General features: G+C 40.1%; 1 protein-coding gene across 1 annotated transcript in view; it reads left to right on the forward strand.

Annotated features, from left to right (window-relative positions):
* The window catches only part of LOC101114456 (C4b-binding protein alpha chain-like), a 98,808-nt gene that overhangs the window by 60,204 nt on the left and 12,978 nt on the right, over positions 1–25,626 (forward strand). Inside the window, 1 exon segment of the mRNA XM_027976144.3 lies at positions 5,524–5,532. Within this exon segment, the coding sequence (XP_027831945.2) occupies positions 5,524–5,532 (9 nt within the window).

Consider the following 25,626-nt stretch of genomic DNA (forward strand, 5'->3'; position numbering starts at 1 on the left):
TTCTTGTCCACTGTCTGCACTTTGAAGCAGTCACGTCCTTTTGTGAGCCCCCATGCACTTGGCCTCTGCCTCAGTCATGCTCCCTCTTGGCTTTTGCCTTACAGGAAGGGGATTCCTGTCTGTCTTGGTCTCCTGACCCTTTCCTCAGGAACAGACTCTGAAAGCCTGGTGAGTGGAATCCCGCCTGGCAGCCACCTTTGTGCTCCCAAATCCTCAAAATGATTGATCTCATTTTCCTTATTAGAAGTGTTAAAATGGCTCAAGCAACCACCACCCCCCCCCCACATTAGAAAATGCCCTGTGTCGATCACCCTTATATCTTGGGGTGTTTGGAGGCTTTTATTCTTTGCATTTATCCCTTTTCTCAACTCTTGCATCCTCTGATATTTCTCTCCTACTCATATCTTGGCTCCTTGTCCCATCTATTTTGTACATAGAACTCTATGGGGAATGTTGGCCTCATTGGTTTAACTTTCTCAAGTGTACTCCAATAAGGCAAAGTTGTATAGCGGGCTTTCCCTAACCCTTAGATGCTACAGAGGATCTTGAATGGTTAGAGAAACCTACTTAATAGAGAAGGTATTTATTCATTTTCTTAAAAGCTGTCACCTGCTCCTGCTACTAGGAATTATTTTGGCTGATATTTATTTTGGTTCTTGTGAGTCACAGACTTGTGAGTGTCTAGTTTCTGATCCAGGAAAACACTATGAGAGAAAGGTAGTGAGATGGGGAAGGGAGGACAGCTTAAAGAGGCAGCAAGTTTGAGAGGATCATTGTTGTTGCTAACAGGAACTACACTATGCTGAGTGCCTTCTGAATGTATGGAACAAAACTGAGAACCTACTCCTGGCGATTGAGATTTCAGGAGTTTTTTAGAAACATGTATAATATCATATATGAAATGAGTCGCCAGCCCAGGTTCAATGCATGATACTGGATGCTTGGGGCTGGTGCACTGACACGACCCAGAGGGATGGTACGGGGAGGGAGGAGAGAGGTGGGTTCAGGATGGGGAACATGTGTATACCTGTGGCAGATACAGGTTGATGTATGGCAAAACCAATACAATATTGTAAAGTAATTAACCTTCAATTAAAATAAATAAATGTATATTTAAAAAAATAGAAACAAAAGTTAAGTGAAAAAAATTCTAGTTGGAATATAGCTGGTTTACAATGTTTTGTTAATTTCAGGTGTATAGCAAAGTGATTCAGTTATACATATAGATATGTATGTATCTATCTATATCTGTTTCTATCTATACAGATATGTATTTCCCTGTATCAGTTTCTTTTCTTTCATAGGTTGTTAAAAAATACTGAATATAGTTTCCTGTGCTATACAGCATGTCCTTCTTGGTTTTCTATTTTATGTATCAGTTTAGTTCAGTCACTCAGTCCTGTCCGACTCTTTGCAACGCTATGGACTGCAGCATGCCAGGCTTCCCTGTCCATCACCAACTCCCAGAGCTTGCTCAAACTCATGTCCATTGAATCAGTGATGCCATTCAATCATCTCATTCTTTCTCATCCCCTTCTCCTCTTGCCTTCAATCTTCCCCAACATCAGGATCTTTTCCAATGAGTCACTTCTTGGCATTGTGTGGCTGAAGTATTCGAGCTTCAGCTTCAGCATCAATCCTTCCAATTAATATTCAGAACTGATTTCCTTTAGGATTGACTAGTTTGATCTTCTTCCTGTTCAAGGGACTCTCAAGAGTCTTCTCCAACACCACAGTTCAAAAGCATCAATTCTTCAGCGCTCAGCTTTCTTTATAGTCCAACTCTCACATCCATACATGACTACTGGAAAAACCACAGCTTTGACTAGACAGACCTTTGTCTGCAAAGTGATGTCTCTGCTTTTAAATATGCTGTCCAGGTTGGTCATAGCTTTTCTTCCAAGGAGCAAGCGTCTTTTAATATCATGGCTGCAGTCACCATCTGCACTGACTTTGGAGTCCAGGAAAATAAAGTCTGTCACTGTTTCCATTGTTCCCCCATCTACTTGCTGTGAAGTGATGGGACCAGATGCCATGATCTTAGCTTTTTGAATGTTGAGCTTTAAACCAGCTTTTTCTTTCCTTTTTTTTTTTAGAATTTTATGTGATATTTTATTTATTTTATTTATTTTTTTATTTTTAAAATTTAAAAATCTTTAATTCTTACATGCATTCCCAAACATGAACCCCCCTCCTACCTCCCTCCCCATAACATCTCTCTGGGTCATCCCCATGCACCAGCCCCAAGCATGCTGTATCCTGTGTCAGACATAGACTGGCGATTCAATTCGTACATGGTAGTATACATGTTAGAATGCCATTCTCCCAAATCATCCCACCCTCTCCCTCTCCCTCTGAGTCCAAAAGTCCGTTATACACATTTGTGTCTTTTTTCCTGTCTTGCATACAGGGTCGTCATTGCCATCTTCCTAAATTCCATAAACCAGCTTTTTCACTATCCTCTTTCACTTTCGGCAAGAGGCTATTTAGTTCCTCTTCACTTTCTCCCATAAGGATGATGTCATTTGCATATCTGAGGTTACTGATATTACTCCTGGCAATCTTGATTCCAGCTTGTGCTTCATTCAGCCTGGCATTTTGCATGATAGGCTCTGCATAGAAGTTAAATAAGCAAGGTGACAATATATAGCTTTGAAATTCTCCTTTCCCAATTTTGAACCAGTCTGTTGTTCCATGTCTGGTTCTAACTGTTGCTTCTTGACCTGCATGCAGATTTTTCAGAAGGCAGGTAAGGTATTCCCATCTCTGGAAGGATTTTTCAGTTTTCTGTGATTCACACAGTCAAAGGGTTTGGCATAGTCAATGAAGCAGAAGTAGATGTTTTTCTGGAATTCCCTTGCTTTTTCTATGATCTGATGGATGTTGGCAATTTGATCTCTGGTTCCTCTGTCTTTCCTAAATCCAGCTTGAACATCTGAAAATTCTCAGTTCACCTACTGTTGAAACCTTTCTTGGAAAATTTTGAGCATTACTTTGCTAGCATGTGAGATGAGTGCAATTGTGCGGTAGTTTGAGCATTCTTTGGCATTGCCTTTCTTTGGGATTGGAATGAAAAGTGACCTTTTCCAGTCCTATGGCCACTGTTAGTTTTCCAAATTTGCTGGTAGATTGAGTGCAGCCCATTTATAGCATCATCTTTTAGGACCTGAAATAGCTCAGCTGGAATTCCATCACCTCCACTAGCTCTGTTCATAGTGATTCTTCCTAAGGCCCACTTGAATTCACATTCCAGGATGTCTGACTCTGGATGAGTGATCACACCATCGTGGTTATCTGGGTAATTAAGATCTTTTCCGTAAGTCCTGTGTGTTCTTGCAACCTCTTCTTAATGTCTTCTGCTTCTGTTTCTGTCTTTTATTTTGTCTATCTTTGCATGAAATGTTCCCTTGGTATCTCTGATTTTCTTGAAGAGATCGCTAGTCTTTGCCATTCTCTTGTTTTCCTCTATTTCTTTGCACTGATCACTGAGGAAGGCTTTCTTATCTCTCCTTGCCTTTCTCTGGAACTCTGCATTCAGGTGAGTATATCTTTCCTTTTCTTCTTTGCCTTTTGCTTCTCTTCTTTTCTCAGCATTTGTAAGGCCTCCTCAGACAACCATTTTGCCTTTTTACATTTCTTTTTCTTGGGGATGGTCTTGATCAAAGCCTCCTGTACAATGTAACAAACTTCCGACCATAGTTCTTCAGGCATTCTGTCTATCAGATCTAGTCCCTTGAATCTATTTGTCACTTCCACTGTGTAATCATATGGATTTGATTTAGGTCATACCTGAATGGTCTAGTGGTTTTCCTTACTTTCTTCAATTTAAGTCTGAGTTACATATAGCAGTATATATATGTTAATCTCAGACTCCTAATTTATCCCTCACCCCTCCTTCTCCTTTGGTAACCATAAATTTGCTTTCTATGTCTGTAGGTCTCTTTTTGTTCTGCTTTTAAGTTAATTTGTATAAATCTTTTTCAGATTCCCCATATAAGTGATATCATATGATATTTGTCTTTTTCTGTCTGGCTTATTTTACTTAGTATTATAATCTCTAAGTCCATCCATGTTGCTACAAATGGCACTATTTCATTCTTCTATGGCTGAGTACTATTGCACTATATAAATATACCATATCTTTATCAATTCATCTGTCAATGGATACTTAGTTTGCTTCCATGTCTTGGCTATTGTGAGCAGTGCAACAATGAATATTGGGGTGAAGTAGTCTTTTTGAATTATGATTTTCTCTAGACATATGCCCAGGAGTGAGATTGCAGGCTTATATACACAGAAATCTGGTGCATCTATATACCAAAAATGAAAAATCAGAAAGAGAAAGGAAGGATCTTATTGCATCAAAAAGAATAAAACACCCATGAATAAATCTATCTAAGGAAGGACAAGATATGTACTCTGAAAACAATAAGACACTGCCAAAAAGTCTGAAGGAAAGATATATTTTTGGATTGGATGAATCAATATTGATTGTACTACCCAAGGCAGTCTATATATTCTGTGAAGTTCAGTTCCGTTCAGTTCAGTTGCTCAGTCATGTCCAACTCTTTGCAACCCCATGAATCGCAGCATGCCAGGCCTCCCTGTCCATCACCAACACCCGGTGTCCACTTAGACTCACGTCCATCGAGTCAGTGATGCCATCCAGCCATCTCATCCTCGGTCGTCCCCTTCTCCTCCTGCCCCCAATCCCTCCCAGCATCAGAGTCTTTTCCAATGAGTCAACCCTTCTCATGAGGTGGCCAAAGAAAGAGTTTCAGCTTTAGCATCATTCCTTCCAAAGAAATCCCAGGGCTGATCTCCTTCAGAATGGACTGCTTGGATCTCCTTGCAATCCAAGGGACTCTCAAGAGTCTTCTCCAACACCACAGTTCAAAAGCATCAATTCTTCGGCACTCAGCCTTCTTCACAGTCCAACTCTCACATCCATACATGACCACAGGAAAAACCATAGCCTTGACTAGATGGACCTTAGTCGGTAAAGTAATGTCTCTGCTTTTGAATATACTATCTAGGTTGGTCATAACTTTTCTTCCAAGGAGTAAGCGTCTTTTAATTTCATGGCTGCAGTCACCATCTGCAGTGATTTTGGAGCCCCCCCCAAAAGTCTGACACTGTCTCCATTGTTTCCCTATCTATTTTCCATGAAGTGATGGGACCAGATGCAATGATCTTCGTTTTCTGAATGTTGAGCTTTAGGCCAACTTTTTCACTCTCCACTTTCACCTCCATCAAGAGGCCTTTTAGTTCCTCTTCACTTTCTGCCATAAGGGTGGTGTCATGTGCATATCTGAGGTTATTGATATTTCTCCCGGCAATCTTGATTCCAGCCTGTGTTTCTTCCAGTCCAGCATTTCTCATGATGTACTCTGCATATAAGTTAAATAAGCAGGGTGACAATATACAGCCTTGACGTACTCCTTTTCCTATTTGGAACCAGTCTGTTGTTCCATGTCCAGTTCGAACTGCCGCTTCCTGACCTCCATATAGGCTTCTCAAAAGGCAGGTCAGGTGGTCTGGTATTCCCATCTCTTTCAGAATTTTCCACAGTTTATTGTGATCCACACCGTCAAAGGCTTTGGCATAGTCAATAAAGCAGAAATAGATGTTTTTCTGGAACTCTCTTGCTTTTTCCATGATTCAGTAGATGTTGGCAATTTGATCTCTGGTTCCTCTGCCTTTTCTAAAACCAGCTTGAACATCAGGAAGTTCATGGTTCACATATTGCTGAAGCCTGGCTTGGAGAATTTTGAGCATTATTTGCTGGGGTGTGAGATGAGTGCAATTGTGCGGTAGTTTGAGCATTCTTTGGCATTGCCTTTCTTTGGGATTGGAATGAAAACTGACCTTTTCCAGTTCTGTGGCCACTGCTGAGTTTTCCAAATTTGCTGGCATATTGAATGCAGCACTTTCACAGCATCATCTTCCAGGATTTGAAACAGCTCAACTGGAATTCCATCACCTCCACTAGCTTTGTTCATAGCAATGCTTTCCAAGGCCCACTTGACTTCACATTCCAGGATATCTGACTCTAGATTAGTGATCACACCATCATGATTATCTGGATCATGAAGATCTTTTTGTACAGTTCTTCTGTGTATTCTTGCCACCTCTTCTTAATATCTTCTGCTTCTGTTAGGTCCAGACCATTTCTGTTCTTTATCCAGCCCATCGTTGCATGAAACGTTCCCTTGGTATCTCTAATTTTCTTGAAGAGATCTCTAGTCTTTCCCATTCTGTTCTTTTCCTCTATTTCTTTGCATTGATTGCTGAAGAAGGCTTTCTTATCTCTTCTTGCTATTCTCTGGAACTCTGCATTCAGCTGCTTATATCTTTCCTTTTCTCCTTTGCTTTTCACCTCTCTTCTTTTCTCAGCTATTTGTAAGACCTACCCAGACAGCCATTTTGCTTTTTTGCATTTCTTTTCCATGGAGATGGTCTTGATCCTTGTCTCCTATACAATGTCACGAACCTCATTCCACAGTTCATCAGGCACTCTATCTATCAGATCTAGGCCCTTAAATCTATTTCTCACTTCCACTATATAATCATAAGGAAAATCCCCATCAAATTACCAGGATCATTTTTCATAAAACTAGAACAAAACATTTTAAAATTTATATGGAAACACAAAAGACCCCAAATAGCCAAAGCAATCTTGAAAAAGGAAAATGTAGTTTGGAGGCTCCCTGATTTCAGACTATGCAACAAAGTTACAGCAGTTAAAAAAGTACTGGCATAAAAACAGACATGTAAGCCAATGGAACAGGATAGATATCTCAGAAATAAACCCATGCACCTATGGTCAATTAATCTACTACAAAGGAGGCAAGAGTATACAGTGGAGAAAAGACAGTCTCTTTAAGAAATGGTGCTGGGAAAACTGGATAGTGACATATGAAAGAATGAAATTAGAACATTCTCTAACAGCACACACAAAACTAAACTCAAAATGGATTAAAGACCTAAACATAAGACTGGATACTATAAAACTCCTAGAGGGTACCTAGGCAGAACTTTGACACAAAATGCAGCAGTATCTTTTTGGATTCCTGTCCTAGAGTAAGAGAAATAACAAAAAATAAACAAATGGGACCTAATTAAACTTAAAAGCTGTACACAGCAATGGAAACCGTAGTGAAAATACAATGTACAGAATGCAAGAAAATATTTGAAAATGACTTGCATGATAAGGGATTCATTTCCAAAATATACAAATAGTGCATACAGCTTAATAAAAAATAAAGAAACTCAACCTAATAAAAAAATATAGCTCTCAGTGAACGGTGTCAGATTCGTGGTCTCTGAAGGAGAAGAATTCACTCTGGGACCAAAGACATGGCCTCAGTCACTCAGAGGTTTATGTAGCAGAGATTTTATTAAAGTGAAAGGATAGAGAAAATCTTCCAGCAAAAGGCACTGGAAGGGGGTAGAAGAGTATCCACCATCACTAGTTTAGGTGGGGCATTATGCACTTTTTTAGTGGACTGCTAAACATAGATCAAAGAAATACCTCAAAGCTGTGAAAGTTTTACCAGGCTCCTCTCCCACAACATACGTCTTGCAACAACATCAACATAAGATTAACCAAGGAAAACAGTGTCAGGATAAGATGTCTCTGCATGTGATATTTTGTATCCATATAATCAAGAGCATAGGTTTTTGAAGAAAAATAGGTTTCCAAATAAGATATATTGCTTTGAATTATAATCATTAACATAAAGCCTAATAAAAACATTTCCAAGATGTATTGTTTTGCTGAATAATCATTAACTCTGGGCATAAAGAAAGCTAGTTTCAGGTGAAATAGTTTGTTACCATAGCAACCCAGAGATTAAGACAAACATCCTATGTGACTAAGGTAAAGGAATGTAGAAAATGTTTGCCTCCTACTCCTCAAGGGCCCTGGACTTCCTATCAACCAACCTCAGAATAAACTCTCTCAAAAGGCAGAAAATCTCAATAGACATTTATTCAAAGAAGAGATACAGATGCCCAAAGCTCAGATGGAAAGATGCTCACCACTGCTAATTATTAGAGAAATGCACCTCAAAACTACAGTGAGGTATAAGGGGCCATCAACAAAAAGTCTATAAATAACAAGCACTGGAAAATGTGTGGAGAAAAGGGAACACTCATATATTGTTGGTGGGAATGTAAATTGGTACAGCCACTAGGGAGAACAGTATGGAGGTTCATTAAAACAACTTAAAAATGGACCTGAGGTATTTGTCCAACCCCTCTTCCCTCATTGGAACAGGCTTGCTCCAGCAACACTATCTTCCAGGACATCTGACTTGCACTGTGAGTGCCAGCTGAGCACCCACCTGAAAATGCCAACAGTGGAAGGCATGATATCTAAAGGGCTGTTTGCAGTGACCCCCAGGATAAGAATATGAGTGGAGCACAGATGGCTTATTCTACAGCTAGCTGTCTTTTCTATATGGTTATGTAGACATCATACAGAAAAGAGATATGATATGTTGTGATGATCCTGTTCATCACTTTTTATCTCTTTTCAAATCCCTCACTTCCCTTTATCAGGCCTCTTCACTGCATGTTTTTGCTGGCTCTAGCACAATTCTTTGAGTTTCCCTTTTTCATTTGGGGCATAAGGATACTGGATGAGTCCCCATAGTGCCTCAGACGATTCGCAATTGATCATCTTTCTGCTCTCACTAAGCATTTTGTGCATTTTCAATATCATTTCTCTACTTTTTTCACTGAAAATAAAATTGAGAGTGGAAGAGACTGTTTAGAATGTAGATGAGACTAAGTGGCCTAGAAAAGCCTCATCAGAACTAACAGAAGGGTTCAGTGTGATGCTCACTGATAGTTGGTGAAAGGGAAGGAAAGGAACCTGGATAATTTAATTTAAAATATTAAATGTAACTTTTAGAACATATGGAAATTAATTCCTATTGCCTTATCAGGAGGTGGGCAGATTCACTACATGAAACACAAAAGCAAGAAATGAACTGGCAGCATGTCAGCAGGGTCTGCGTGATTGTGAGAAGAAGAAATTCAAACAGATGTCCACATTATGTCTGTGACTTCCTGAGTGGTGTTTTCCATGTACTTACAACGTCTGCATGGCCTGGAGGAGACGGTGTTGACTAGTTCCGTAAAATTAGATATAGATAATTATCAGACACTTACTGTTTCACTCACTGGCTCTTATTAATTCTCACTTCCCACCAAAATGAGTGACTATACCCTCTTCCCAGCCCCCTTCTCTTGCTACGAAGCCTCTGAAAAGTTTTTAATCATTGATAATATTTTTAAGCAACACTTCCTTGCTTATTTTCTTTTAATTGCTTTTTGAATTAGTTTTATATCTTAAGCAAAGCATTCATTGCTTATTTACATCAGAATAAACTTTTTAGAGAGGAAGATGAAAAACTATTTCCTATTTTATATTGTAGCATATCAGTGTATTCTGCAGCAAAAACTCACTTGTGAGTTAATTCATTGATAGATAACTGATGATTTAGGTGTTATATATTCCGAAATACTTGGTAGATTTTATGTAGGTGCTTAAAATATGTTTATGAGTATTTAAGAAATTGAGTGAGATAATAAGCAGACAAGGGAAGGTGGCTAAAAAGAGCTGCATCGTCAAGCCACCTGCCTCTGTGGGTGACTGGAATCTAAACCCATGGGAAACCTATAAAGGGGTGTCAAACACATACTTGAGGGTTATCTCCTAAAGGCAAGGGAAGAGGCATTGCATTGGTACAATGTCTTCCATCCCTCATAGATGTTAAGGTTTGCCTTTGGGAAGCGCTAATTGCCTGATACTTTTGACCTGTTTTGCAAGCTGTCAGAGTAGCCTTCATAGGCTCTGGAAAAAGCCTGGGCATAACAAAGCAGATACACAGGCTTTAAAAAACTGTTCAGAGTGTGCTGAAGTGGTAGGGCTCTGGTGATGCTGACATGACTTTGACTGTCTCTTATAGTCTTCAGCAGAAGTGGATACTCTCATGTCTGTATACTTGCCTCCCTACTCTGTCTGAGCTTCTTGGCTTCATGTTCTCCTCCTTATTAATTTATTTCCTCATTTTCCTGGAGTACATCTTCAAGGAGCTGCTTAGGAAATGATACATGTGTGCTAAGTCGCTTCAGTCATATCCGACTCTGCGACCCCATGGACCGCAGCCCACCAGGCTCTTCTGTCCATGGAATCTTCAGGAAAGAATGCTGGAGTGGGTTACCATGCCCTCCTCCAGGGGATCTTCCTGACCCAGGGATCAAACCCGCATCTCTTTTGTCTCCTGCATTGGCAGGCAGGTTCTTAACCACTATTGCCATCCTCAAGGAGCTGCTTAGGAAAATGACATAAGGTAAGGCATTGAGTTTCTGCATGTTTAAACTCTTTTCATCTGAACATGTGAGTGATAACTCTGCTGAATGTAGAAAATTAGATTTAAAATAAGTTTCTTTTAGAACTTTTAAAGATAGGATCTTCTTAAGTGTGATAGCTTCCAACACTGCGATGAAAAAGTCAGAAGTCGTTTTAACTATTACTTGTATAGGACTTTTTCATATCTAATCTTCTGTAAGGACATTTGTATTATTTTTTTTTTCAGGGACATTTTGTATAGCTTCTATATATTTGGTATAGTTTCTTCATATTTCTCTTCATTTTAAAAAAGTTTATGGGTATTCTATTAGTCAGATAACAAACCTCTTTATCAATCCTATAATTTTCTCCTATACCATCATCTGACTCATCCCTCCCCCATTGTCTTTGGGGATATATCCTTGATGTTATACTTTAATAACTGTATTGATTTTATGAAATGTAGGCAGCATTTTAAACAGCATTCTGTTCTTTAGATATGTGCAGGTTACTCACATAGTTCAGAGAATACTAATACAGTTTCTTTGGAATTTCTATTCATCACAAACATCGGTTGATGATAATTTTGGATTGTATGTTCATTTTCAAGGGTGAGGCCCTCAAAAACTGATTTAAGTTCTAGGTCCATGGGGAAATTAGGCAGTGAGCTATTTTTTTCTTGTTGGGGGCATAATGGAGGTGTTGTTTTGTAGCATTTCCTGCCTCCTGTAAATAACAGAACTACTCTTACCCCTTTAGATATTAGCAGGCAAATGGCTCTTCAGCCAAACTTCCCTTGGGACAACCTCCCACTGGGTGTGGCTTCCTACTCACTTTCCTGAGAAGGAAGCTGCTTACTTTCCACTTCCTCTTTCACACTCTGAGGGCTGAAATGCTGACAGGGTGCTGGTGAATGAACTTCCACCATGCCCATGGGGACAAGATCCTTGGAGATGTTGGAACAACAGAGGAAGGGGCCTGATAACCTCTTTGGACAAGCTGCTGACCAATCTGAATACACTTCTGCCTCTGTACTATTGCAGAAAAAAGATATGAACTACTACCCTTGTTTCAACTGCTTAGTTTTACCGTAATACATTCAGCAGACTCTCCAAGCATCCATGTTTATTGGTATCCTCTCTGACACTATTCAGTTTCTTCCAAGAAGGATCCTCCAGTATCTTGCTGGCTTCTTTATTAAGAAGATGAGATTATTGCTTCTCTGCTTCTCCCTAAGCTCCTCAACTCATTTCCACTGCAGCATTACTTTCCCATATTTAGCACTAAGAGTGTTGTCTTTCTTCCTTGAAATGATTGCTCCCATCCCTAGAAAGTAGAGCAGTTGCATTCATCTCCTTGTTTTAAATGGAATTGTTCTTCTTAAGTTCATCTTTATATTTCCATTAGAGGTTAGCTGACAGTATGTGCTGAATAATGGATGTCATGAAGAAAGAGTCTATGAAGTTACATGACATGCTACTTTGGTACTAACACAGCTGAACAAAAGATCCATGAAAAAAAATCTACCACTGAATATTGTTCTCTGACTATAGGGAAACAAACTGTAAGAATCTGCCATTCTTTCTTCAGATTTAACAAGAGAGCCTGGGAGAAGAAAGCTGATAAATCAGAGTCTTTCAGATATAACATTATATATGAATGGAAACTGAATTGAGCTGCCATTTTGCTGCCTCTTTAGGGAAGCAAAGGGTCACAAAAGGAGCAAGATTTCCTTAAAATTCCTCTGATCTAATAGTGAATGTGAATAGCTCCTAATCATGTATTCCCATCATTTTTAGCAAATCATAAACATTCTGATACTGATATTTTTAGGTTTAAAGATAAAATGAAATATCACTCATTATAACACTTATACATAACAAATGATGTGTATTTATATAACTGAAATTTTTTCTTGCTAAAGAGTTTTCTTCAGTAGTTTTCTTTTTTAAAGTTAAGCACATTATGCTGTGAAAATAATTATTTCAAAATTAAAAAGGAATATATCAGTTTATATTAATAGTAGCTATACATAGTTTAAGCTTGCTAAAATAAAAATGAAAAATGAAAGTCATTAGAGATAGAAGTAAATTTACTAAAATTTAATTTACATAGTAATTTTGATTGAGTTTATTTTCAGTGTCAGCTACAAATTTCCACTTGCCATGGGTACTTGTGGAGGTACTCCAAGGATTAAATCATGTGCTGCTATAGCTGCTGACCTTCAACAACACTGAAAGGACTTCAGGGTGGAGAGCGTAAATGAGGCACTCTGCACTTGGGAAAACTGGCAGGACAGGTCTGCAGACAGGCATTTTCAGGAGCTGATTTTATGAGCCCAATTCTTGTATCACCCCATATCTAGAGAAGCACTAAACTCCTTCATGGTGACAACTATTCCCTGTGACTAGCAAAGGCTTCACGAGACCAGTAGAAACCTGGGAATATATGTGTTTGATTGCATGCACTCCCACTTCACCAGAATCACATATATACTGACCTTTCCCCTGCTTCTTAGGAGCAGTTTCTCAGAGCTGCCTAAGGTGCTGTTTCCTGGGCTGCAGTCCTCATTCACCCAAATAAAACTTAACTTGCAACTCTCACATTGTGAATTTTTAAAAAGTCAACATCAAGCAAAAGAGGGAAATATAATGGATCAAATATTTACATTCATTGTTAAAACATTATTGTATAGGAGAACTTTTTTAGGTCTGATATAAAAATAGAAAAGCAGTTTATTGCTTGGGTTATTTTATAAGGAACAGTGAATATCATAATAGATTATGCCTTCAACCTCAGCTCATGAGTTTTTTAAAAAGCTGAACATGTCACGCCTTTTTAACAGCAGTCCCCAACCTTTTTGGCACCGGGGACCAGTTTTGTGGAAAGCAATTTTTCCATGGTGGGAGGTGATGGGAGGCAGGGACAGTTCAGGTAATGTGACCAGTGGGGAACAGATGAAGCTTCCCTTGCTTGCCTGCCATTCACCTCTTGCTCACCTCCTGCTGTGTGACCCGGGGGTGGGGTGTGTGGGGAAGAAGCTGGGGGCCACTGCTTTATAAAAGTGAGATGATATATTAAAATCTGAGTTAGCATTAACTCATTGCAAGGAGTTAAGTGACTGTGGTTCAGGCAGGTGTGTGTTAGAGATAGAGTTCCATAACAAAGATTAGACCCTGGTATATACATAGAGGAATGAATGCATATTATACTAGCTAGTAATTCTCAAATTAGTTTTATATTTATGTCCATGACCCATTTTGAATTAATATTTGCATATGGTAAAATTTAAGAGTCAAACTTTCTTTTTTTTTTTTCTTTTTGCATATGAATGGCCAATTGCTCTGGTACCATTTGTTGAAAAGTCTACCCTTCTTCTTGCTTTACCTTGGTACTTTTGCTTACAATCAATCAACTATACCTGTATTAGTGAATTTCCTGACTTTATTTTTTCCATCGATCTGGTCAACCACAAGCTGGCACTTGCCATAGGTGCTTGCCATCTACCTCTACCAGGATTAAATCGTGTGCTGCTATAGTTGCTGACTTCCAACACCCCTCTGAAGGAGGACAGAGTGGAGAACAGAAATGAAATGAGGCACTCTGTGCTCCCAGAAAACTGGCAGGGCAGGTCTTCAGATTGTTAGATATTCTCAGGAGCTGATTTTGTGGTCCAGTTCTTGTTCAGTTCAGTTCAGTTCAGTCGCTCAGTCATGTCTTAACCCTTGTGACCCCATGGAATGCAGCACGCCAGGCTTCCCTGTCCATCACCAATCCCAGAGCTTACTCAAAGTCATGTCCATTGAGTTGGTGATGCCATCCAACCATCTCATCCTCTGTCGTTCCCTTCTCTTCCCACCTTCAGTCTTTCCCACATCAGAGTCTTTTCCAGTGAGTTAGTTCTTCACATCAGGTAGCCAGAGTATTGGAGTCTCAGCTTCAGCATCAGTCCTTTCAATGAATATTCAGGACTGCTTTCTTTTAGGATTGACTGGTTGGATCTTCTTGCTGTCCAAGGGACTTTCAAGGGTCTTCTCCAACACCACAGTTCAAAAGCATCAATTTTTCCATGCTCAGCTTTCTTTATAGTCCAACTCTCACAGCCGCACATGACTACTGGGAAAACCCAGAAAAGGTGATGGCACCCCACTCCAGTACTCTTGCCTGGAAAATCCCATGGATGGATGAGCCTGGTGGGCTGCAGCCCATGGGGTTGCGAAGAGTTGGAGAAGACTGTTTGACTTCCCTTTCATTTTTCACTTTCATGCATTGGAGAAGGAAATGGCAACCCACACCAGTGGTCTTGCCTGGAGAATCCCAGGAACAGGGGAACCTGGTGGGCTGCCATCTATGGGGTTGCACAGAGTCGGAGACGACTGAAGTGACTTAACAGCAGCCTTGGGAAAACCATAGCTTTGACTAGACTGACCATTATTGGCAAAGTAATGTCTCTGCTTTTTAATGTGATTTCTAGCTTGGTCATGACTTTCCTTTCAAGGAGTAAGTGTCTTTTAATTTTATGGCTGCAATCACCAACTGCAGTGATTTTGGACCCCCGCAAAATAAAGTCCCTCACTGTTTCCATTATTTCCACATCTATTTGCCATGAAGTGATGGGACCAGAAGCCATGATCTTAGTTCTCTGAATGTTGAGCTTTAAGCCAACTTTTTCACTCTCCTCTTTCGCTTTCATCAAGAGGCTCTTTATTTCTTCTTTGCTTTCTGCCATAAGGGTGGTGTCATCTGCATATCTGAGGTTATTGATATTTCTCCCGGAAACCTTCATTCTAGCATGTGCTTCATTCAGCCTGGCATTTTGCATGATATATTTTGCATGTAAGTTAAATAAACAAGGTGACAATATACAGCCTTGATGTACTCCTTTCCCGATTTGGAAACAGTCTGTTGTTGCATGTCCAGTTTGAACTGTTGTTTCTTGACCTGCATATAGATTTCTCGGGAGGCAGGTGAGGTGGTCTGGTATTCCCATCTTTTGAAGAATTTTCCACAGTTTGTTGTGATTCACACAGTTAAAGGCTTTGGCATAGTCAATAAAGCAGAAGTAGATGTTTTGCTGGAACTCTTGCTTTTTTTGATGATCCAACAAATGTTGGCAGTTTGATTTCTGGTTCCTCTGCCTTTTCTAAATCCAGCTTGAACATCTGGAAGTTCATGGTTTGTGTACTGTTGTAGCCTGGCTTAGAAAATGTTGAGCATTACTTGGCTAGGATATGAGATGAGTGCAATTGTGTGGTACCTTGAACATTCTTTGGCATTGCCTTTGTTTGGGATTGGAATGAAAAAGGACCTTTTTCAGTCCTGGGGCTGACTTTCCCAAATTTGCTGGCATATTGAGTGCAGCCCTTTTACAGCATCACCTTTTAGGACCTGAAATAGCTCAGCTGGAATTCCATCACCTCCATTAGCTTTGTTTGTAGTGATGCTTCCTAAGGCCCACTTGACTTCACATTCCAGGATGTCTGGCTTTAGGTGAGTGATCACACCATCATGATTATCTGGGTCATGGAGATCTTTTTTGTATAGTTCTGTGTATTCTTGCCACCTCTTCTTAATATCTTCTGCTTCTGTTAGGTCATACCATTTCTGTCCTTTATTGTGTCCATTTTTGATTGAAATTTTATGAGTCGATTTCTTGTATTTCCTCATATCTAGAAAAACACTAAAATCCTTTATGGTGAATACTGTTTCTCATGACTAGAAGAAGCTTCACAAGACAAGCAGAAACTTTCTTAAAAAACATGCTTGGTTTCATGTACTCCTCCTTTACCAAAATCACATATATACTGTCCTTCCCTCTTACCTCTATGGAACAGTTTCTCAGAGCTATTGGAGGTTCTGTCTGTCAGGCTGCCGTCCTCATATGGCCCCAAAGAAAGCTTAACTCACTACTCTCATATTGTGCATAAAGTCAACAGTTATAATGACTGATGAAGTGACCTGAAGTCTATGAGTAACTGGAGCTTTGGTACCAGCAGCAGCCCCTGGTACCCATCCATTTCCTCAGAGAGTCCAGATGAATTTGGTAAGTCTCTCCTGGTTCTCAGATCTACCATATTTGCTGATGATCCTGAGTTTTATTTGGCAGTGGAGCAGGTTGCCTGCCCCCTCCCAGTTAAAAGATACTGGGGGGGGGGGTGGCAGTTGAAATATACTAGGGCATACCCACTTATGGTCTAGACATTGAATGGGGCTCAGTTGAAAGATACAGAGGAATTACCGCCCAACTGAAAGATACTTGGGTGGGGGGGCTGGCTGAAAGATGCCAGGGAGCCCTGATTGAAAGATAGTGAGGAATACCCAGGGCTCAGTTGAAAGATATCAAGGTTGCTCAGTCATAGAAGACTGAGTGGTATGTGCTGAGTAGTTAGGTAAGATGCCTTTCCTGATCTGATGATGTCCCTCAATCCAGCTGCCTTAATAGAGTTTTATGGGATAAAGGTGAAGATATTAATGATAGCTTTGCTCTGAAGAAAAGGGACAAGACTCTTTCTAGCCAGTTATGGTTTTCTCAGGTGACTGAGAAATTGACGGGAGTGGTGGAAGCCAAGTCATATCATGCAGTGCTCCTACCGGGAAACCCACTCATTCATTAAAACACTTGCTTGTCCAGGGGTCACAGATAAGAACTGGCCATTCAGATAAGGAAGTTGTTGCACATATACACAAAGGAATATCGCTGCTGCTGCTAAGTCACTTCAGTCGTGTCCAACTCTTTGTGACATTATGGACCATAACCTGCCAGGCTCTTCTGCCCATAGGATTCTCCAGGCAAGAATATTGGAGTGGGTTGCCATGCCTCCTCCAGGCAATGGAATATTACTCAGCTATAAAAAGGGAACACATTTGAGTCGGTTCAAATGAGGTGGATAAACCTAGAGCCTATTATACAGAGTGAAGCAAGTCAGAAAGAAAAAGACAAATGTTCTAAATGAACACATATATATGAAATCTAGAAGGATAGTACTGATGATCCTACTTGTAGGGCAGCAAAGGAGACACAGACATTTTGAACACAGTGTGGGAAGGAGAGGGTGGGATGATTTGGGAGAATAGCACTGAAACATATACATTACCATGGGTAAAATAGATAGCCAGTGGGAGTTTGATGTGTGATGCAGGAAACCCAAAGCTGTGGGACAACCTGGAAGAGTAGGATGGGTCAGGAAGTGGTGGGGGGCGGGGGGGGGGTCCTGGGGGGTGGGGGTGGTTCAAGACGGAGGGGACATATGTATACCTAATGCTGATTAATGTTTATGTATGGCAAAAACCACCACAATATTGTAAAGTAATTAGGCTCCAATTAAAATAAATAAATAGAAATTAAGTAAAAAAAAAAAAAAGAATTGGCCATTTGGTGACCTGAGAACCTGTCGTAGTCTTGAACTGCTGAAGGGAGGTACTGAGACACATAAGAGGGCTGAACAGCTCCGGGCTGACTCCGAGAGGAGTTAAGCTCACAAACAGCACGCTGGCCCACCACACAATCTCACTAGTGAGTTTCATCTATGACAAATTCAGCTAAAAGTGGGAAATAGAGCCTGTCAAACAGAAACAAGGAACATGAGAAAGCAGCCTCTAACACTCCATCCAGTGCTACAAGACTTGTACTTGAAACTATGTAACAAACTGGGGAAATTATACTAAAGGAGATCTCTATCTAAAATGGCCAAACTGGAGGACTGTTAATATTCCAAAATTGTTATTTTGACATGCACTGTTAGAAAAAGCTGGTTATAAAATCAAGCAGACTGAATGGAATGTTTACTTTGGCATCTAGACGCTTCTAAAAGAGGAAACAATAATGGAATTTATTGCAGGAATCCAACTAGAAATTGCTTGAAACTGTGTCAGAACTAAAGAAGGCGGCCAGCACTGACACTGCCTCTCCCTCTGCTCCTTCTGTGAATCCTCTTCTATCTCAACTACCTGGCCCAGATGCCCTTTTCTCTTCCAACTCTTCCACTTCCTGCTGCTCCCTTTTGCCCAGCAAAGGAGGATTAAATACAAAAAGGCAGAACTGATTATAGCTTCCTTGAGGGAAAACCGTTGCAGGAGAAATGTATCATCCTCGGTTCTAATCTGTATACCCTGGACTCGAACAGCATTTAAGGCCTTAGCCAAGGAATTTCCCGATCCAAGTCAGGATCCTTTGGGATTTACTAAGGAATTTGAATTAACCATCCAGACCTAGAAGTCTGGGTTTTCAGATTGATATAAACTAATACAGCTGTTAGTTTCTGAAAGCAAAGCAAGGGAATGAATATAGAAAGCAGGGTGGAAATGCCCCTTAATGGACTTTGAATCATGTAGTCCAGAGGTTTGTACTGAAGGGAATAGCTCGAATATTGCTCAAACCTCTCCCAGCATTCTTCAAACACTGTAAAGTGGACAATGATTCAACAATGAAAGCAAGGATTGAATGAATCAATCTAGGTTATTGTGGGAGATTGGGGGGAAAAAAAGTTTTTGCAATATTCAGACTTGACACCTGAATCATTCTCTAACCAGCAAAATGATTTTTGCTTAACTCCACCTTTTTAGAAGGTCTAAATGAGGATTTGGTTACTCTGGTCAAAGGACACAATTTATGTTGTTCTGCTTTACATGCCAACACCCATAAAGTAATGCTCAAAATTCTCCAAGACAGGCTTTAGCAATACATGAACCATGAACTTCCACATGTTCAAGCTGATTTTAGGAAAGGCAGAGGAAGCAGAGATCAAATTGCCAACATCCTCTGGATCATGGAAAAAGGAAGAGAGTTACAGAAAAACATCTATTTCTGCTTTATTGACTATGCCAAAGCCTTTGACTATGTGGATCACAATAAACTGTGGAAAATTCTGAAAGAGATGGGAATACCACCTGACCTGCCTGACCTGCCTCTTAAGAAACCTATATGCAGACCAGGAAGAAACAGTTAGAACTGGACATGGAACAACAGACTGGTTCCAAAAAGGAAAAGGAGTACGTCAAGGCTGTTTATTGTCAGCCTGCTTATTTAACTTAGATGCAGAGTACATCATGAGAAATGCTGGGCTGGAGGAAGCATGAGCTGGAATCAAGATTGCAGGGAGAAATATCAATAATCTCAGATATGCAGATGACACCATCCTGATGGCAGAGAGTGAAGAGGAGCTAAAGAGCTTCTTGATTCAAGTGAAAGAGGAGCACGAGAAAGCTGACTTTAAACTAAAATCATGGCATCTGTTCCCATAAATTCATGGCAAATAGATGGTGGAAAAGTGAAAACAGTAACAGACTTTCTTTTCTTGGGCTCCAGAATCCCTGCAGATGGTGACTGCAGCCATGAAAGGAAAGCTATGACCAACCTAGACAGAATATTAAAAAGCAGAGACATTACTTTGCCAACAAAGGTCCTTCTGGTCGAAGCTGTGGTTTTCCCAGTTATCGTGTATGCATGTTAGAGTTGGACCATAAAGAAGGCTGAGTTCCAAAGAACTGATGCTTTTGAACTATGGTTTTGGAGAAGACTCTTGAGAGTCCCTTGGGCTGTAAGGAGGTCCAACCAGTCCGTCCTAAAGGAGATCAGTCCTGAGTATTCATTGGAAGGATTGATGTTGAAGAGGAAACTCCAATACTTTGGCCACCTGATGTGAAGAACTGACCCACTGGAAGACCCCAATGCTGGGAAAGGTTGAAGGCAGGAGGGGAAGGGGGTGACAGAGGATGAAATAACATCATCGACTCAATGAACTTGAGTTTGAATCAAACTCCAGGAGACAGTGAAAGATAGGGAACCTGGTTGGTTGCAGTCCAAGGAGTTTCAAAGTGTCAGACATGACAGGCGACTAAACAACAATGTGTCCATTGAGTCAGTGATGTCACCTAACCATCCCATCCTCTGTCACCCTCTTCTTCTGCCCTCAATCTTTTTCAGCATTGGGTTTTTTTTTTTTTTTTTTTTTCAGTGAGTCAGCTCTTCTCATCTGGTGGCAAAAGTATTGGAGCTTCAGCTTCAGCATCAGTCCTTCCAATGAATATTCATGATTGATTTCCTTTAGAACAGACTGGTTTGATCGCCTCGCTATCCAAGGGACTCTCAAGGGTCTTCTCCAGCACCACAGTTTGAAAGCATCAATTCTTCAATGCTCAGCCTTTTTTATGGCCCAGCCCTCATATATGTACATGATAACTGGAAAAACGTAGGTTTGAGAGGAGTGGTCCCAAGATGGCAGAGGAATAGGATGGAGAGACAACTGGTCAACTTTCACAAAATAACTTCTGAATGCTGGCAAAGGACACCAGGCACCCAGAAAGGCAGCCCATTCTCTTTGAAAGGAGGTAGGGCACAATATAAAAGACAAAAGGAGAAACAAAATAGTTAGGGATGGAGACCTGTCCTGGGGAGGGAGTCGTGAAGGAGAAGTTTCCACACAGTAGGAAATCTCTCACAGGCGGGTCTGTAGGGAGTTTTGGAATCTCAGAGGCAACATAACCAGGAGGAAAAAACAAACAAACAAACAGAATAGTGCTTAACTGCAACTGCCAACGGAGAAGTAGCCCAGATGCTCATGTCCACCAGCAGTGAGCAGGAGCTGGACAGGGAGGTGTGGGCTACATAATCGTTGCTTAGGGTAAGGACCGGGCCTAAATACCCCGAGGACAATCTGAGGGAGCTAACGTGAGATAGCAACCCAAACTGTGAGATCACCAGAGAGAAAAAAAAAAAAGAAAGAACTTATCTGTGAAAGTGCAAAAGGCTCTAATGTGCAGCCTGGCCCAGTCACAGAACAAAGGATTGAGTGAATACCATAGGAGAGCTAATCAGCTGCATACAGGCCCCTCCTCCCTCAACTTCCCCAAGGCAGAGAGGCAGGTGTGTGACAGCCAGAGTCAGAAGGCAAGGGGTTGCTGCAATCTTGGCCCCAGAGACAGCAATTTCCCCAAACTGTGAGCAGGCTCTGAGTTGCTAATCATGTCTTCCTGGGATCCTGGATGGCTGACAACTGCCAGAAGGGTCTCAGCCTCAGATCAGCACCCCAGAGGAGACACATAGCACACTTGAGAAGGTGCTCTTGTGGTGCACCCGCAAACCTGGTGGGAACTGGGGAAGTGTTCAAGACACTCTGCTTACTTAGACAGTGAGCTCGCCAAGCACCTGGTCTCCTGAGCAGCTCGGACCTGGGAAGGGCACAAAACACATGCCCAGCTGAGTCTGTGCCCTGGCAGAGTACCTGAGAATCTAAGTGGCTTAGACCTGGGAAGTGCATGAAACGCAGGGCCCACCTGGCGCCTGAGCAGTCTAGACCTGTAAAGCACATGCTGTCGTGAGCTGTGGCAAACCCAGTGTGTCCATACACTGGGAGCACTCCCCACACACAACAGTGATATTTGTTTGCAGTGTTCCTCCCTCCCCACAACACAACTGAACAAGTGAGCCTAAATAAATGACCACCTTCGACCCCTTGTGTCACGGCAGATATTATACTCTGAAGAAACTTGCAAAAGGAGGAAGTCAAAATAAACAAAGAAGAGGGAACCGCTCTGGAAGTGACAGGTGTAATATATTAAAACCCTGTAGTTAACATTGACTAAGTATTGGAAGGGGCCAATAGACCTTGAGGACAAGTACAAGCTGGAACAAGGAACTATCTGAAACTGAACTGACCCCACACTGTCCACAATAGCTCCAGAGAAATTCCTAGATATATTTTTACTACTATTACTTTTTAATTTTGTTTTATAAATTTAAGTTCTTTATTTCTTCTTTTAGTTTTTATAACCTACAGAAAAAGTTAGTTTTTATAACCTTGCAAAAAAAGGCTCTATTTTAAAGCAACTTTCATATATATATTTTTAAATTTTTGTGACTGATTTTCTTTTGTATTTTTTGTATTGCATTTTTAAATTTATTTTTTTATATTGTATTTCTGAAAGTTTAACCTCTATTCTAGGTGTTTAATCTTTGCTTTATGGTATTTGTTATCAATTTTGTACCTTTATGAATCTAATCTTCAGTGTCCATTTTCACTTAGGGATGTGATTATGTGATTACTGGCTTGATTGCTCTCTGCCCTTTTTATTCTCCCGTTTCTTCCCCAGGTCACCTTTACCTCCCTCCTCCCTCTTCTCTTCTCTATTTAACTCACCTAACCACCAGTAGCACCCTGTGCAGGATGCTACTAAACAAAAAACAAAACAAAAATACAAACCCAATCATCAGTGGACTGGATTACCATCTCACTCAGCCTTGCCATCAGAGAAAAAACAAACAAACAGAAAACTCAGCACAAATCTCACCCTATATAAAGATTTTTTAAAAAGTTCAATCTTCCCAGACTGAACCAGGAAGAAACAGAAATTATGAACAACCCAATTACAAGCACTGAAATTGAAGCTGTGATCAAAAATCTCCCCCAAAACAAAACCCCAGGACCAGATGGCTTCACAGGAGAATTCTATCAAACATTTAGCAAAGAGCTAATGCCTATCCTCCTAAAACACTTCCAAAAAATTGCAGAGGTAGGAACACTTCCAAAACTCATTCTACAAGACCACCATCACCCTGATACCAAAACCGGACAAAGACAATACACAAAAAGAAAACTATAAGCCAATATCACTGAGGAACATAGATGTGAAAATCCTCAACAAAATTATGCAAAACAGAATTCAACAACAACATCAAAAACTTTATATATCATGATCAAGTTGGGTTTATTCCAGGAATGCAAGGATTCTTCAATATATACAAATTGATCAATGTGATACACTATATTGACAAATTGAAAGATAAAAACCACATGATAATCTCAATAGATGCAGAAAAAGCCTTTGACAAAATTCAACATACATTTATGATTAAAGCTCTTCAAAAAATGGGCATAGAAGGAACCTACCTCAACATAGTAAAGGCCATATATGATAAGCCTACAACAAATATTATTCTCAATGGTGAAAAACTGAAATATTCCCCCTAAGATCAGGAACAAGACAAGGGTGTCCACTTTCACCACTATTATTCAACATAGTTGTGGAAGTCGTAGCTACAGCAATCAGAGAAAAAGAGAAATAAAAGGAATTCCGATCAGAAAAGAAGTGAAACTCTCACTGTTTTTAGATGGTATGATACTGTACAGAGAGAACCCTAAAGATACCACCAGAAAATTACTAGAGCTAATCAATGAATATAGTAAAGTTGTAGGATATAAAAGTAATACACAGAAATCCCTAACATTCCTATACACTAACAATGAGAAAACAGAAAGAGAAATTAAGGAAACAATCCCATTCACCATTGTGATGAAAAGAATAGAATACTTAGGAATAAATTTACCTAAAGAAACAAAAGACATTATATATATATATATATATATATATATATACATATATATATGTATGTATATATATATAAATCTATAAAACATTGATGAAAGAAATCAAAGAGGACACAAATAGATGGAGAAATATACCATGTTCATGGATAAGAAGAATCAGTATAGTGAAAATGAGCATACTACTGAAAGCAATCTATAGATTCAATGCAATCCCTATCAAGCTACCAATGGTATTTTTCACATAACCATGAACAAGTTATTTCATGATATGTTTGGAAACACAGAAAACCTCGAATAGCCAAGGAAATCTTGAGAAAGAGCAATGAAACTGGAGGAATTAATGTGCCTGACTTCAGGCTATACTACAAAGCTATGTCCTGGCACAAAGACAGAAATATAGATCAATGAAACAAAATAAAAAGCCCAGAGATAAATCCACAGACCTATGGATATCTTATATTTGAAAAAGGGGACAAAAATATACAGTGGAGAAAAGACAATCTCTATAACAAGTGCTGCTGGGAAAACTGGTTAACCACCTATTGAAGAATGAAACTAGAACACTTTCTAACAAAATACAAAAAAAAAAAACTCAAAATGTAGTACAGATCTAAATGGAAGATCAGAAACTAGAAAACTCCTAGAGGAAAACATAGGCAGAACACTCTCTGACATAAATCACAGCAAGATCCTCTATGACCTACCTCCCAGAGTTATGGAAATACAAGAAAATAAACAAATGGGACCTAATTACACTTAAAATCTTTTGCACAGTGGAGGAAACTATAAGCAAGGTGGAAAGACAGCCTTCAGAATGGGAGAAAATAATAGCTAACAAAGCAATTGACAAAGAATTAATCTCAAAAATATACAAGCAGCTCATGCAGCTCAATACCAGAAAAATAAATGACCCAATCAAATAATGGGCCAAAGAACTAAACAGACATTTCTCCAAAGAAGACATACAAATGGCTAATAAACACATGAAAAGATGCTCAACATCATTCATTATCAGAGAAATGTAAATCAAAACCACAATGTGAGGTACCATCTCACTCTGGCCAGAATGCTGCTGCTGCTGCCAAGTCACTTTAGTCAGGTCTGACTCTGTGTGACCCCATAGACGGCAGCCCACCAGGCTCCACCATCCCTGGGATTCTCCAGGCACGAACACTGGAGTGAGTTGCCATTTCCTTCTCCAATGAATGAAAGTGAAAATGAAAGTGAAGTTGGTCAGTCATGTCCGACTCTTCACGACCCCATGGACTGCAGCCTACCAGGCTCCTCCGTCCATGGGATATTCCAGGCAAGAGTACTGGAGTGGGTTGTCATTGCCTTCTCCATCTGGTCAGAATGGCTTCTATCAAAAAGTCTACAAACAATAAATTCTGGAGAGGGTGTGGAAAAAAGGGAACCCTCTTACACTGTTGGTGGGAATGCAAACTAGTACAACCACTATGGAGAACAGCATGGTGATTCCTTAAAAAGCTGGAAATAGAACTGCCATAGGACCCAGCAATCTCACTGCTGGGCACATACACCAAGGAAACCAGAGTTGAAAGAGACAGGTGTACCCCAGTGTTCATCACAACACTGTTTACAATAGCTAAGACATGAAAGCAACCTAGATGTCCATTGGTGGACAAATGAATAAGAAAGCTGTGGTACATATACACAATGGAAAATTACTGAGCTACTAAACAGAACACATTTGAGTCTGTTCTAACGGGGAGGATGAAACTGGAGACTTTTGTATACAGTGAAATAAGTCAGAGAGAGAAACATCAATACACTATATTAATGCATACATATGGAATTTAGAAAGATGGTAACAATGATCTTATATGCAAGACAGCAAAAGAGACACAGATATAAAGAACAGACTTTTGGCCTCTGTGGGAGAAGGTGAAGGCGGGATGATTTGAGAGAATAGCTTTGAAA

Source organism: Ovis aries, chromosome 12 (assembly GCF_016772045.2).
Source record: "Ovis aries strain OAR_USU_Benz2616 breed Rambouillet chromosome 12, ARS-UI_Ramb_v3.0, whole genome shotgun sequence".
In the NCBI taxonomy this organism is placed as follows: Eukaryota; Metazoa; Chordata; class Mammalia; order Artiodactyla; family Bovidae; genus Ovis; species Ovis aries.